The sequence below is a fragment of the Lemur catta genome, chromosome 3, assembly GCF_020740605.2.
Source record: "Lemur catta isolate mLemCat1 chromosome 3, mLemCat1.pri, whole genome shotgun sequence".
NCBI lineage: Eukaryota > Metazoa > Chordata > Mammalia > Primates > Lemuridae > Lemur > Lemur catta.
In genome coordinates this window covers 106,541,564-106,556,670 of record NC_059130.1, presented here as the reverse complement: position 1 = coordinate 106,556,670, position 15,107 = coordinate 106,541,564, and the positions used below count along the sequence as shown (strand labels likewise).

At 38.7% G+C, this 15,107-nt stretch overlaps 1 protein-coding gene across 10 annotated transcripts in view; it reads left to right on the top strand.

Moving 5' to 3' along the window:
* The window catches only part of PHACTR4 (phosphatase and actin regulator 4), an 87,412-nt gene that overhangs the window by 39,026 nt on the left and 33,279 nt on the right, over positions 1 to 15,107 (top strand). For 2 of the 10 annotated variants that reach the window (XM_045545769.1, XM_045545762.1), the window contains exon 1: positions 2 to 20. The exons of 5 other annotated variants lie outside the window; for them this stretch is intronic. In XM_045545769.1, the coding sequence (XP_045401725.1) occupies positions 8 to 20 (13 nt within the window). In that variant the 5' untranslated portion in view covers positions 2 to 7. Of the gene's footprint in view, position 1; positions 21 to 1,333; positions 1,627 to 15,107 lie in introns of those variants that run through there. 3 more of the 10 variants (XM_045545767.1, XM_045545765.1, XM_045545771.1) reach the window with 2 other exon arrangements.

Genomic DNA, 15,107 nt, shown 5'->3' with positions numbered 1-15,107 from the left:
TTTGGGTATGCCACTCACAGGTAGGAAAAACAATTTTAGAGCACGCAGTATGTCTTAGTCTGTTCAGGCTACTAGAACAGAATACCATAGACTGGGGGGCTTAAACAACAAGCATTTATTTCTAACAGTTCTGGATGCTGGAAGTCCAGATTTAAGGAACCAGGAGATTTGGTGTCTGTGAGGGCCTTCTTCCTGATGCCTTCTCAGTGTACCCTCACATGGAAAAAGCTACAGAGCTCTCTGGGTCCTTTTTTTTTTTTTTTTCTTTTCTTTTTTTTTGAGACAAAGTCCCACTCTGTTGCTCAGACTGGTGTACAGTGGCCCCAATCATAGCTCACTGTAGCACTGAACTCCTGGGCTCATGCAGTCCTCCTGCCTCAGCCTCCAGAGTAACTAGGATGACAGGCACATGCCACCATGCCCAGCTAATTTTTAAGTGTTTTGTAGAGACAGGGTCTTGCTGTGTTGCCCAAGCTTGTCTCAAACTCCTGGCCTCAAGCTATAATCCCAAAGTGCTGGGATTATAGCATGAACCACTGTGTCCAGCCAGGTCTTTTTTTTTTTTTTATAAGGCACTAATCTTGTTCATGAAGCCTCAACCCTCATGACCTAATTATCTCCCAAAGACCACACCTCCTATCACCATTACATTTGGGGTTAGGATTTCAATATATGAATTTTAAGGGGACACAAACGTTCATACCACAATGAAATGCTGGAACAGTCTGATACTTTTGAGGTAAGCCTGTGTCTAAAACATACCTTTGAATGGACTTTGCTTCTATTAGCCTTCTACTCATAACCACACTGGTGGTTTTTGTGTGATTAAATTTACAAATGCTATGAGTGGCTCATGCCTGTAATCCTAGTAGTTTGTGAGGCCGAGGCAGGAGGACTACTTGAGGCCAGGAGTTCCAGACCAGCCTGAGCAAGAGCGAGACCCTGTCTCTACATAAAAGAAAAATTATCTGGGTTGTGATGGCACATGCCCGTAGTCCAGCTACTTGGCAGACTAAGGCAGGAGGATCTCTTGAGCCCGGGAGTTGGAGGTTACAATGAGCTATGATGACACCACTACACTCCAGCCCGGCCTACAGAGCGAGAGACTCTGTCTAAAAAGAAAAAAAGAAAGAAAGAAAATATTTCTTTGGTGTACCCTTGAGCAGGCTCCCTTTCTTCTATGACTCTGAGCCTTGAAGGGTTCCAACCAAGTTCAAAGTCAGGAACAGGGGGTGTGGACTTTTGGGCTGTGCCACTCAGCAGCTAGAGTGTGGTTGACAGTCTCCTCCCCTTCCTGCACTTCAGCTCTACACAGTACGCACTCTGGAATGACAGGCATTCCTGTGTGAAGAGAGCCAGTGTGAAGACAGATTTGTAAGAACCACAAGTGCCCAGGCCAGGATACAGGGAAACAGAAACTCCAGCAGATTAACTGACCTCGTGCCATTTCCTGACGTTTGGCAGTGACACTGAGAGAGGATTGCATGTCCCCTCTTTATGTGGATTTATCTTTTAAGAAAAGTTTGCTTCTGTCCGGGACAGTTTGTGGTTGTGAGATACTTCAGACAATATAATTAATCATGGGGCAAGCTGATGTCTCCAGACCGGTAAATCCAGGTGCAGTTGGTGAGTAATAGAAGGCAAAGAAACAGAAAATCTTGACAGACAAGGTAGATTTACATGTGAAGCTGAGCATTTTGTGGGAATTTGAATGCAAGAATTTTGATGGTCATAACTTTGGAATGTTTATAAGTTTGTGAAGAATGAATGAAAACATATAAGTTTTCATTTAGTTCATTAATTTATCTCTCACAATTTTGTTTTACTTGATCTCTTTGGAGTTTTTGTATTGCTAGGAAATTACCTGTTAATTTCTTGCCATTGCAGAAGGTAAGTGCTACAGGAAGTCTTATTTAGAATTCAGAGGTATTTTACTAGTATTTTTCAGGACTTGGGCAATTGATAAATATGTGTGGTGTAGAACTAGAACTGTTGACTTCCATAAACAGGACCATTTTTAAGAATCTACTTAATTTTTTAGACTTGGTTATACATTTTCCAAATAAGTCTCAGGCTTTTCCCATTGTGCCGGTGTTTTCGTTTCTCATAAGACACTTTGATAAAAAATTTTCTCAAGTGAGTGTTTTACATGTGAAGTGTTACTGTCTCAGGGATAGCTAGAAACCAAGCTGATAATTGTGAGTATAGCTTAGAGTTTCAAAGCTTATATGTGAAATGGTAGTACATTGTCCCTGCAAGCTCCTAACCTTGTAGGGTTTTATATAAGATAACAATCATAAGTTGGGAAAAATAATTTTAAGTGTATGTTTATTAAAGGGTTGCTAAATAGAAGTAAGGCGAGGAAAGCCTATGAATCATTTCTGGGCATTATACTATTTAAGAAAAACATTTATACCTTCGCTTTGATTTATGAAGCAGCAGAAAACATATTCAGTCCTAGGCTGCTTTTTTTTCTGCCCAGAAACAACAAATGTGACTTTAAAGAAAAGCATAACAGTGTGGGTACACAGGTAACACTTCCAAATATGCCTCATAATTTAATGTGATTTTGTTTCTAAAGGTAGTGTTTTCACCTAAGAACTTCCAGGTGAAATATCTACGGAAGTATTTTTCATATATCACTGAAACTGAGACACATGGATCACAAAGTGAGTCATTCAGCAACAAATTTTTAGAACTGAAGTCAGGACTTGATCCACTTTACTTTGATCACTAGGTCTGTGTTTTTATCAATTCGTTAACTCACTTTTTAAAAAAAATTAAATGTTTCATAAATAGAAAAAGGTACAGAGAAAAATATGAAAATTCCAAGCCGTAATAGAGTACATTAAAAAAAAAAAGAATAAAAATATGAAGAACTCTCTGGGACCACTGTTTAGCTTAAGAAATGGAATTAAGAACATAGAGATATATCGTACCCCACCCCTATCCCTATGCCTGCATTCCTTTATGATGACATTTTTCTTCTTTGTTCCCAGAAATAACTACTCTCCTATATTTGATAAATAATTCACTTTTGGGCCACTAAATTCTGTGATGTCCACTCCAAAGTTTAGTTCTTTTTTAGCAAGTATATAGTAAGGACTTAATGCTAGGCATTTATCTATGAGGTAGAAATGAAAGGGCTTTGAAAAGCAATAAATTGTTAAGCTGGTACAACTCAGTGATGGGTATTTATGATGAATGTCCATCTAACATCTATGTACTATCAGGTGACTCATGCCTGTAATCCCAGCACTTTGGGAAGCCAAGGTGGGAGGATCACTTGAAGCCCGGAGTGATGTAGCAAGACCCCATCTCTACAAAAAATAAAATAATTAGCCGGTGTGGTGGCACATGCTTGTAATCCTAGCTACTTGGGAGGCTGAGGCAGGAGGATCACTTGAGCCCAGGAGTTTGAGGCTGTAGTGAGCTATGATGATGCCGTTACCTGGGTGACAGAATGAGACCCTGTCTCTAACATCTATATACTGTAAAAAAATTTCATCTGAGTAAAATTTGGTATTTTTTTATGCTTCTAAAAAAAAAGGTGAGAATCCAATTAATCGATTTTCTGCCTACCAATAACCCTAATAAAAAATCTTTGAGGAAGAAATAGAAATTACTCAGGAACCTAACTAAGGTTTTTATGTTTTTTCTGGATTTAATTTTTGGGTTTTATTTCCTATTACCTAGATAATTAGTAGGTGGCTATAAGCAATTTTAATGGACTGACTCCATTATTATAATATTTATAATTCAGGATGTATTCTGTTTGAATACTTAACATTGAGAACTTTGAGGACTGTACCATTACTTTAAACACTTTTACCAAACAAGTTTCTTTTTTTTTTTGAGGCAGACTCTGTCACCCTGGCTAGAGTGCCATGGCATCAGCCTAGCTCACAGCAACCTCAAACTCCTGGGCTCAAGCAATCCTTCTGTCTCAGCCTCCCAAGTAGCTGGGACTAAAGCATGCGCCACCATGCCGGACTAACTTTTTATACATATTTTTAGTTGTCCAGCTAATTTCTTTTTATTTTTTAGTAGAGACGGGGTCTCGCTCTTGCTCAGGCTGGTCTCAAACTCCTGACCTCGAGTGATCCTCCCACCTTGGCCTCCCAGAGTGCTAGGATTACAGGTGTGAGCCACTGCGCCCGGCCCCAAATAAGTTTCTTAATGAAACTTTAAAAGCCTCTCAGTGTGTATCTGTTTGGAAAGTCTTGCCAGATTCTCTAGAAGGATACATATACAAAGTAAATTAAAATTTAAATCATGTATTTACTGTTCTAAGCCTATAATTCAACATTTAGTTTTGAGCTTTGAAATTAATGGTACTAAGTTTGACTAGTCAAGTGATGCAAACTCATGAGTGAATATAGAATATATTGAATTGATTTTTTATTATTTTCAAGGCACTATGAATGACATAGAGCACGCTTTGTAGACGTAGTTCATGTCTGTGCCCTCTAGAAGTTTGCTTTCTAACTGAGAATTTCAAATATGAAAAAAGATACCTAAAATATATGTAAATTTGTTTAAGATTAAGGCATACTCCTTTTTTTTTTTTTTTTTTTTTGAGACAGAGTCTCACTTTGTTGCCCGGGCTAGAGTGAGTGCTGTGGCGTCAGCCCAGCTCACAGCAACCTCAGACTCCTGGGCTTAAGCGATCCTACTGCCTCAGCCTCCCAAGTAGCTGGGACTACAGGCATGCGCCACCATGCCCGGCTAATTTTTTCTATATATATTTTTAGTTGTCCAGATAATTTCTTTCTATTTTTAGTAGAGACGGGGTCTCGCTCAGGCTGGTCTCAAACTCCTGACCTCGAGCGATCCACCCGCCTCGGCCTCCCAGAGGGCTAGGATTACAGGCGTGAGCCACCACGTGCAGCCCTTTTTAAAATTTATTTGGCTCCCTTGACTTATAACAGAAGCCCAGAGCTATTAACCAAAAAGAGTCTGATTTCAAATAAATAATCTTTGCATGAGGAGCCATATGCAAATTGATGAGATGTTATATCCTTATTCAACCATTGGGATCTTTCTAACAACGGGAGAACTAATTGAGCATTTGAATGCAGAGTAGGAATTTATGCTGTGGTGTCCATTCCAGGAAATAAGCAATTGTCCTCATCAGTTCATAGAAAAAAATTACCCGTAAATGAAATATGTTCATAGGAGAGAAGCCAATAGATTTATCCTGGTAAAACTTGTAAATAACACTCTAATTCTTGATCAACATAAAAGCTATTTCTGTGTTTGCTACAATCCTTTATTATGTATTGTATTAAAACAACTACCTAATTAATTAGCATATATCCTTAAATTAGGCACAAGACCAAAGAATTTTAATAAGCTCTATGCAACTATTTTCTCTGGAACTTTCCTTCTCTCTACCTTTCCATTCTCTCCTCTAGCTTTTTTTTTCTTTTTACCCCTTCATTTACCTTTCATTCACTAATTAACTTCTTTTTTCCCACCTTTCTTTTATATAGGAATATATTGCTTCAAAAGATACTATATTTTCTCTTTCCTACCTTTCTTTTCCATCACAATCTGATTTGTTTTGCTCTGAAACTTGTAGTTATGGGTTCTCACCCTCATGATAATGAGAGTAGTTTGGGAGGGAGGTAATTTAGAAATATCATTCAGAGGCAAAATCCTAAGGAGACTGCTAGATGAATAAAATTTAATATAGCCACATAGCAACAATAAAACAGAAATAAATAATAGATGGTTTAATTTAAAACAAAGTAATTCATGGGACTCTGGAGGAAAACAGTAGTATTTACTCATCAGATGTATCAGAGACTTTTCTCATATCTATCTGAGTCTAACAATAAATGCTTTCTTCTGAGAAGGAGGTAACTGTACAGGAGTTCGTCATGGACTCCTTAAAGAATTTTCTGCTGTTGCCAAATTTGGAATACCAACCAAAAATTACCTACCCCTCTCTCTGCTCTCGTAGATTTTCTGAATAGCCTGTTATCAGGACCTACATATATTCCCTCTTTCCACTTTCAGGTACACTTTGGAAAATTTGAGAAAATATTTTAAATTCTGGCCTCTCACTATAAAAACTTACCCTCAACCTGGAATTTTTATCAAAAAAGTGTGCACATCAGGTTGCCAAGGGTAAAGCACCATCACTTGACACAATCCTAATCAGAAAACTATGTTTTTCTAGAGGTGGAATCTCAGACCTGAGTGTACGTAACTGTGCAGACAGAGACCTTCTCCCTGACTATCTTCTCTTGAGTGCTTTGCCCAGTTCTTTCTAGTTCCCAAGGGTCACAGCTATGCAATATTTCCACAGGAAGTTATGGGCCTTCTCTAGACAAAGCCTGCTTTGTTCATTAGTGGCAGGTTTGCTTTCTGTAATTTTGCTGCAGTTTTCTGAAACAGTTCTTTAAATCCAATAATAATCCTCTTTTAGAAGACTAAAATGTGTAAATACAGTAGCATAAGTCCATAAGTGAATGTTCTCCATTTGCAGTGTCCTGATGCTGTGAAAATGCTGTTTACAGCAAGGTTTATTTCTAGCTAGGTGGGCATAGAATATATTAGACAGACAAAACTGTTAGGTTATAAAGATATTTGGCACTTCTTGATACTAAAGTATGTATCTTGTTGAATAAAACCATAGATATTAAAATTTTTGGACAAATAACCAATTATATAAAAATTGTATGGGGAAAATGGGAGAACTTTGTACCCTTTGGAGCTAAACATCTTTTAAAACCTGATAAGGTATAAAAGAGGTAGAATTCACACAGACCCAATAATATCACTTATTACCAAGTCTAGTGAAGGAGAGAGGGCAGTGAAGGCTGTGATGAAAACTAAGAATCTGCCCCCTTAGATCCCAGTTGCTTCTGCCTTACCTTGCCGTCCAACATGGATGATTAAGAATTGGTTGTGTTGGCCAGGCGTGGTGGCTCACGCCTGAATTCTTAGCACTCTGAGAGGCTGAGGTGGGAGGATCTCTTGAGGTCAGGAGTTCAAGACCAGCCTGAGCAAGAGCAAGACCCCGTCTCTACTAAAAATAGAAAAAAAAATTAGCCAGTCAACTAAAAATAGAAAAAATTAGCCAGGTGCACACCTATGGTCCCAGCTACTCGGGAGGCTGAGGCAGGACCATTGCTTGAGCCCAGGAGTTTGAGGTTGCCATGAGCTAGGCTAATGCCACAGCACTCTAGCCTGGGCAACAGAGTGAGACTGTGTCTCAAAAAAAAAAAAAAAAAAACAGAATTGGTTGTGCTGAGTAAAGTGGCACACACCTGTACTCCCAGCTACACAGGAGGCTGAGGAGGGAGGATCACTTGAGCTCCAGAGTTTGAGTCTGTAGTGTGCAATGATTATACTTGTGAATAGCCACTTCACATCAGCCTGGGCAACATGGCAAGACCCCATCTCCAATGAGGAAGGAAGGTGTCCTTCCTCCCACTTCCCCACTAGCCTGCTAAAAATAAATATATATATATGAAAGGAAGAGAGAGAGAGAGTGAAGGATTGGTTGTAAATCTGATTCTAAAATGAACACGATCTTTGTTAGTCCTGTTTTATCCTGTATCTCCATCAAGTTATGTAGGTATAATATGTATCTATAGCAAATAGTTAATGAATACTTTATCTGAAGATGAAAAGTGCCAAGTGGTATTTTAAAAATAATATATTAATACATTTATGTAAAAATCACCTCTGAAATTCATATGGAACAACTAAACTTGAACTTAAAAAACTTGAATTAAACGTTGACCAGGAAAAATCTGGTGGTTGAAGAAACTATTAGAACTCTGCATAATACGTGATACAAAGAAACAAATCTGTGAAATGTCAGGTGCTACAACTTGAATGAGGGAGTCAGTAGTTTAAATACCAAGGCCTGGTTTCAGGGCACTACTCAAATAGGAAACTCCAAACCGTAATTTGGTTAGTTATCTGCCTCTCCCATCCTCCTCCCCCTCCAAAAAACACCAAGACTCCCAACTCTGTGACATGCTTTCCTAGTGGCTTATAGCCGCATGACTCCAAGAAAACAGTGTTTTCTTTAGAACACACAATCATAACACTATATCCAGCATCTTAACACCCTATTTTCTGGCAAACAAAGGGAAACAAGGAAGGGATCTCCCCTTTTTCTGGCACTCATAGAAAACAGAATGGGGCCATAAGCCCATTTAAAATTTCATAACTAGTTTAAACAGAAACAATGGGATATCCAAATGTGACTGCAAGCCTGTGTTTCTTCTGTCAAATAGGAAATGGGAGGGAGCTGGTCATAAACTCAGAGATGCTGAAAACAAAAGGTTGATGTGCAAATTTGCTCATGAACAGTTGCAAGCTCACCTTTCTCAGACCTTTATTTATGAGGATAGAACAAATCTGAGGTATAATTGTGTCACTTAAAAAAGTGATTTCTAGATACCTGAGTATACTTTTTGTTCTATTATATATTCATCTGTCTCTTCTATTTTAGTTTTCTAAGGGATGCAATTGAATGTTCTTTCTGTCTTTTTTCGTTTCTTTTTTCCCTTTTTTTTTTTAAATTTATTTTATTTTATTATTTTTTTTTTTTGAGACAGAGTGTCGCTTTGTTGCCCTGGCTAGAGTGAGTGCCATGGCGTCAGCCTAGCTCACAGCAACCTCAAACTCCCGGGCTTAAACGATCCTACTGCCTCAGCCTCCCGAGTAGCTGGGACTACAGGCATGCGCCACCATGCCCGGCTAATTTTTTCTATATATATTTTTAGTTGGCCAGATAATTTATTTCCATTTTTAGTAGAGACGGGGTCTCGCTCCCGCTGGTCTCGAACTCCTGACCTCGAGCGATCCACCCGCCTCGGCCTCCCAGAGGGCTAGGATTACAGGCATGAGCCACCGCGCCCGGCCTGAATGTTCTTCCTGTCGAATAAAAATTCATAGTAAGAAGCTTAAACTATTGTAGCATTTTTTGTTTTAAGAGATGAGGTCTCACTATGTTGCCCAGGCTGGAGTGCAGTGACTCCTTGGGGACCATAGGCGCACACCACTGCACCCGGCGTATTGTAGCAGCTTTACTAGATCTCAGAATGCTGCTGAGATTAATGGCTTCATTAGATCTAGTTAGCCACTACTATCAAGGATTTATGTATTTTTTAAAGCTCTTCAGTCTACAGCTAAAATGTTTCCACTTGGTATGTTTAGATCTTTTAAAATTTGATTTCTAGCTCTGATAGCACAAAATTGTACTCATGGCAAACCAGGAGAATATACTTAAAACAACATTTAAAATCCAGATTACAATTGACCCTTGAGAAGCACAGGTTTGAACTGCATGGGTCCACTTATATGTGGGGTTTTTTTCAATAAGTATATTGGAAAATTTTTTGGAGATTTACAACAATTTGAAAAATCTTGCAGACAAACCACATAGCCTAGAAATAATCAAGAAAAATTAAGAAAAAGTTGGCTCGGCACAGCGGCTCAGGCCTGTAATCCTAGCACTCTGGGAGGCCGAGGCAGATGGATCATTTGAGCTCAGGAGTTCGAGACCAGCCTGAGCAAGAGTGAGACCCCGTCTCTACTAAAAATAGAAAGAAATTATATGGACAACTAAAAATATATATAGAAAAAATTAGCCGGGCATGATGGCTCATGCCTGTAGTCCCAGCTACTCGGGAGGCTGAGGCAAGAGGATTGCTTGAGCCCAGGAGTTTGAGGTTGCTATGAGCTAGGCTAACACCATGGCACTCAAGCCTGGGCAACAGAATGAGAGTCTGTCTCAAAAGAAAAAGAAAAAGTTAGTTATATCATGAATACATAAAATATATGTAGATACTAGTCTATCATTTACCATCATAAAATATGCAAAAATCTATTATAAGTTAAAAGTGTTTCAAAACCTGTGCACACAAAACACTTGCAGACTGTACATGGCAACTTTTTGCAATCAAGAGAAATGTAAACAAATGTGAAGATGCGGTATTGAATCAGAACTGCACAAAATTAACTGTAGTACATACTGCACTACTGTAATTTCTTTGCTACCTCCTATTGCTATTGCAGTGAGCTCAAGTGTTGGAAATATCCAAATATCTGCTTAAAACGCCATGTGATGCTAATCATCTCCACGTGAGCAGTTCTTCACTTTAGTGAATTGCGTATCATAGTAAAAAGTGATCTCTCATGGTTCTCTCATGGTTCATGTATTTTTCATCGTGTTTAGTACAATACTGTATACTTTGAATCACACTATGGGGCCCATACGACATGCCACTAGTGATGCTGAAAGTGCTCTCAAGAAGCAGAGAAAAGTCATGACATTATAAGAAAAAGCTGAATTGCCTGATATGTACATAGATTGAGGTCTGCAGCTGTAGTTGCCCACCATTTCAGACAGACAATTCATCTTGTAAACAGATGACATAAACTTACAGTATCAATAAATGCAGTACAGTACTATAAATGTACTTTCTCTTATGATTTTCTTAATAACATTTTCTCTATTATGAGAATACAACATATAATACAGATAACATACAAAATATGTTAATAGACTGCTTATGTTATTGATAAGGCTTCCAGTCAAAAGTAGGCTACTATTAGTAGTAGATAAGGATTTTGTTGTTGTTTGTAGAAACAGGGTCTTGATATGTTGCCCCAGATGGTCTTGAACTCCTGGGCTCCAGCAGTCTTCCCACTTCAACCTCCCAAATTGTTAGGATTACAGGCATGAGCCACCATGCCTGGCCAGTAGTTAAGTTTTTCAGGAGTCAAGAGTTATACATGGGTTTTCGACTGCAAGGGGGTCAGTGCCCCTAGTCCCTGAGTTGTTCAAGGATCACCTGTGTTTTGAATCTAGGACTAGAAAGTGTTGTTTGGGTAATCTAAATCTACTCACTTTAACATGTGTCAGTACTCCAAATACCAAAATAATCTGCTATCCTTGACTGGTTTAATTTGCTTAGTATTTGAGACTATGACTTTCATGTGGGAAATAATTCCTTTTTATAGGAACCTAATGTTTGGGAAGCTACCCTGGAGGCTGATGCAAGAAGATCGCTTGAAGGCCGGGCGCGGTGGCTCACGCCTGTAATCCTAGCCCTCTGGGAGGCCCATGCGGGTGGATCGCTCGAGGTCAGGAGTTCGAGACCAGCCTGAGTGAGACCCCGTCTCTACTAAAAATAGAAAGAAATTATCTGGACAACTAAAAATATATATAGCAAAAAATTAGCCGGGCATGGTGGCGCATGCCTGTAGTCCCAGCTACTCGGGAGGCTGAGGCAGTAGGATCACTTAAGCCCAGGAGTTTGAGGTTGCTGTGAGCTAGGCTGACGCCACGGCACTCACTCTAGCCTGGGCAACAAAGTGAGACTCTGTCTCAAAAAAAAAAAAAAAAAAAAGAAGATCGCTTGAACCCAGGAGTTTTGAGGCCAGCCCAAGCAATACAGCAAGATTCCCATCTCTAAAACAAACAAAAAAATTATATAAAAAAGAGATTAACACCAACCATCTAGATTGTTGTGAGAATTAAATTAGATAACATGCCAGCTTTATAAATTATATTCTAAAAACCTTTATTAATGAATGAAACCAGATGTTGGAAAGACTTGTAAGATATCAGTTTAATCTTTGTGCTGAAGGTATCATGGTGGAAAGGATCACAGACTTTGAAGTCAGGGAGATTTGGATTTAAATCACAGCTCTGTCACTGATGCTGTGTAGGCAAATAGGAAGCAGCTGAACTGAACCATACAAAGAAAAGCAGCTGGGATGGGAGGACAATGAAATAGCACTTATGAAGTGCTAAAGTTAAACCAAAAAACCAACTCCCCACTGAAAATACCATACCCAGTGAAAATATTCTTCAAAAATGAGGAAATAAAATTATCCTAGATGGAAGCACAGAATTGCAAGAAGAAATGAAGGGTACCTGAAAAATATATGTAGGAAATATGAAAGAATATTGTTTGTTAAACATCAGTATTTTCTGTGGAGGCTGGGCGCAGTGGCTCACGCCTGTAATCCTAGCACTCTGGGAGGCCGAGGCGCGTGGATCGCTCGAGGTCAGGAGTTGGAGACCAGCCTGAGCAAGAGCGAGACTCCGTCTCTACTAAAAAAATAGAAAGAAATTATCTGGCCAACTAAAAATATATATAGAAAAAATTAGCTGGGCATGGTGGCACATGCCTGTAGTCCCAGCTACTCGGGAGGCTGAGTCAGGAGGATTGCTTGAGGCCAGGAGTTTGAGGTTGCTGTGAGCTAGGCTGACGCCACGGCACTCACTCTAGCCCAGGCAACAGAGCGAGACTCTGTCTCAAAAAAAAAAAAAATTTCTGTGGTTTACTGTTTTACGTATGTAGAAGTGAAATATATGAAAACATCACAGACAATAGTGTTAAAATATTGTAAGATTCTTGCATCATTCAAAAAACAGTAAAAGTGCTAACTTAACATAGTTTATAATATGTCGAGAATGTACAGAACAAATGAAACAAATAGAAAATAAATAGCAAAATGATAGACTTAAATTCAGCTATGCCAGTGAAAACATTAGATATAAATGGACTAAGTACTCCAATTACAGGATAATTGTCAGTCCAGGCATAGAGGCTCATGCCTGTAATCCCAGCACTTTGGGAGGCTGAGGCAGGAGGATTGCTTGAGCCCAGGATTTCAAAAGCAACCTGGGCAGCATAGCAAAACCCTATCTCTACAAAAACAAAAAATAAATCAGCCAGGAGTGGTGGCTTATACCTGTAGTCCTAGGTACTTGGGAGACTGAGGTGGGAGGATTGCTTGAGTCCAAGAGTTAGAAGTTGCAGTGAGCTATGAATACTCTACTGCACTTTAGCCTGGGCGACAGAGTAAGACTGTCTCTTTAAAAAAAAAAAAAAAAAAATTATCAAACTACATAGAAACACAAAATCAAGGCAGAAGTGTTTCTAGAATAACAGAGAATTTCCTAATGATGAATGTCCATTCAACAGAAAGATATAACTCTAAATTTGTATATACCTAATAACATAGCTTCAAAGTATACAAAGCAAAAATTAATAGAACTAAAAAGAGAGAGACATTCACTTTCATAATTAGAGTTGTTAACATACCTCTCTCAGTAACTGATAGAACGAGCAGACAACAAACCAGAAGGGATGTTAATGATTTGTGTATGATTAACCAACTTGACCTAATTGGCATATTTAGAACACAGCACCCAACAACTGCACAATACACTTCTTTCCATGTACACATGGAACAAAATATGTTAAAAATTTAGAAAGAAGTAACTGTAAACTTTTTGTTGTTTTTAAAAATTTAAACCATATTTCAGACCAGGAAACACAGGGAAGACCCTCATAATTCCTTTGTAGGAAATACCTTACTGAGTAGGAAACACTGGAATAATGCCATAATTTTCTGGTTTATTTTTCTGTAACAAAGAAGCAGGTTATAGCCAGAGAATGTCTGCCTCTGTCTCCTTTAATACACATGAGATTTCCAGATAATAATCTGGGATTGGGTTTAACAAATGGGACTGACCGTAAGAATCACCTGGAGAGATTTTTAAAAACAGATTCCAAGTCCCACCTTCTGGAGATTCTGTATTTTTAAAAGGCTGATTCTAAGTATTTAGACAGATTTGGGAGTCACTGAAATAATGTTCTGTTTGTAGTAGAGAATAGAGAGTGGAGAACATGAGAAGAATATAAGACTATGAATGAATGAATTTGGGATAATAACTGGGGCAGGGCCGGGTGTGGCTAAACTCCCATGCTACAAGAAGCATATCCACCTCTAAAGTTTTGTAAACACGAAAATTAAGCAAATTTGCATAGAGAAGCAAAGAAAAAAACTGCTGCTCTCTTTGCTTTTTATATTCAGTGACTTTTTTACATAAAGAAAGAGGAGGGCTATTCTTAGCAGTAGATGTGAATCCAAACACATTCATATATTAATACATATTTCACTTTTTAATACAAACCAAACTTGTTTTGACTACATGTGCTGGCAGACATAAGTATGTCTGAAAGGATTTCATGATTCCATTGTCCTTTTTTTTTTTTTTTTGAGACAGAGTCTCACTCTGTTGCCCAGGCTAGAGTGCCGTGGCGTCAGGCTCACAACAACCTTAAACTCCTGGGCTTAAGCAATCCTTCTGCCTCAGCCTCCCAAATAGCTGGGACTACAAGGATGCACCACCACGGCCGGCTAATTTTTTCTATATATTTTTAGTTGTCCAGCTAATTTCTTTCTATTTTTTGTAGAGACAGGGTCTCACTCTTGCTCAGGCTGGTCTCGAACTCCTGAGCTCAAACGATCCACTCGCCTCGGCCTCCCAGAGTGCTAGGATTTCAGGCATGAGCCACCGTGCCTGGCCATGTCTTTTTGAATCTATAAGAGAAAGGTGACATAGAAATATATTATTCAATATAAAGAAGAATTATTATTAATAAAAGGGGTGAAGTTCTAGTTTAGAAAGGTATCCTAGAAGATAGTGGAAGCAAGCTAGATTGTCTATGCTAGTGCTCCTTCGTTGTACTTGGGGGAATTGGTTCCAGGAAAAGTTGGCCCTCTGTATACTTGGATTTCACATCCAGAGAATACTGTATTTTCAGTCTGCTTTTGATTGGGAAAAAAAAAAAAACCTGGACGTAAGTGAACCTGAGCAGTTCAAATTTGACTTGTTCAAGGGTCAACTGTATTTCATTTAAGGACTTTACCGATAGGCTCTTCTCTGTGAATATATTACTAAATGTGTTTCTAGAGCTTTTTGGCCATTTTTCTTTGTAAAAGTAACAATAGCACTAATAATCTCTTCTTCATAGTGTTAGTCTATTTTTTTTAATTTAGATATATTTTCCCTATTATTTATAACCAAATAGGCATTTTCCCATGTGTCTTTTGGAGCACTCAGTGTGTGGGTTAGCAGGAGATTTAAAATTTCAGTCCCTCCTAGCCTTTCCAAGTTAAGGCTATTTTGAGATTGAACAGTTAGTTTATGTTACTTAGTTCCATTTCTGAGGTTGCCTAGGTCTTTGAAAGCCTTATCATTAACACATGTTAAATATTGTATTATGAATGCTCTGAAATGTCTTCAGTTCTTACTGACATTCCATAATTAG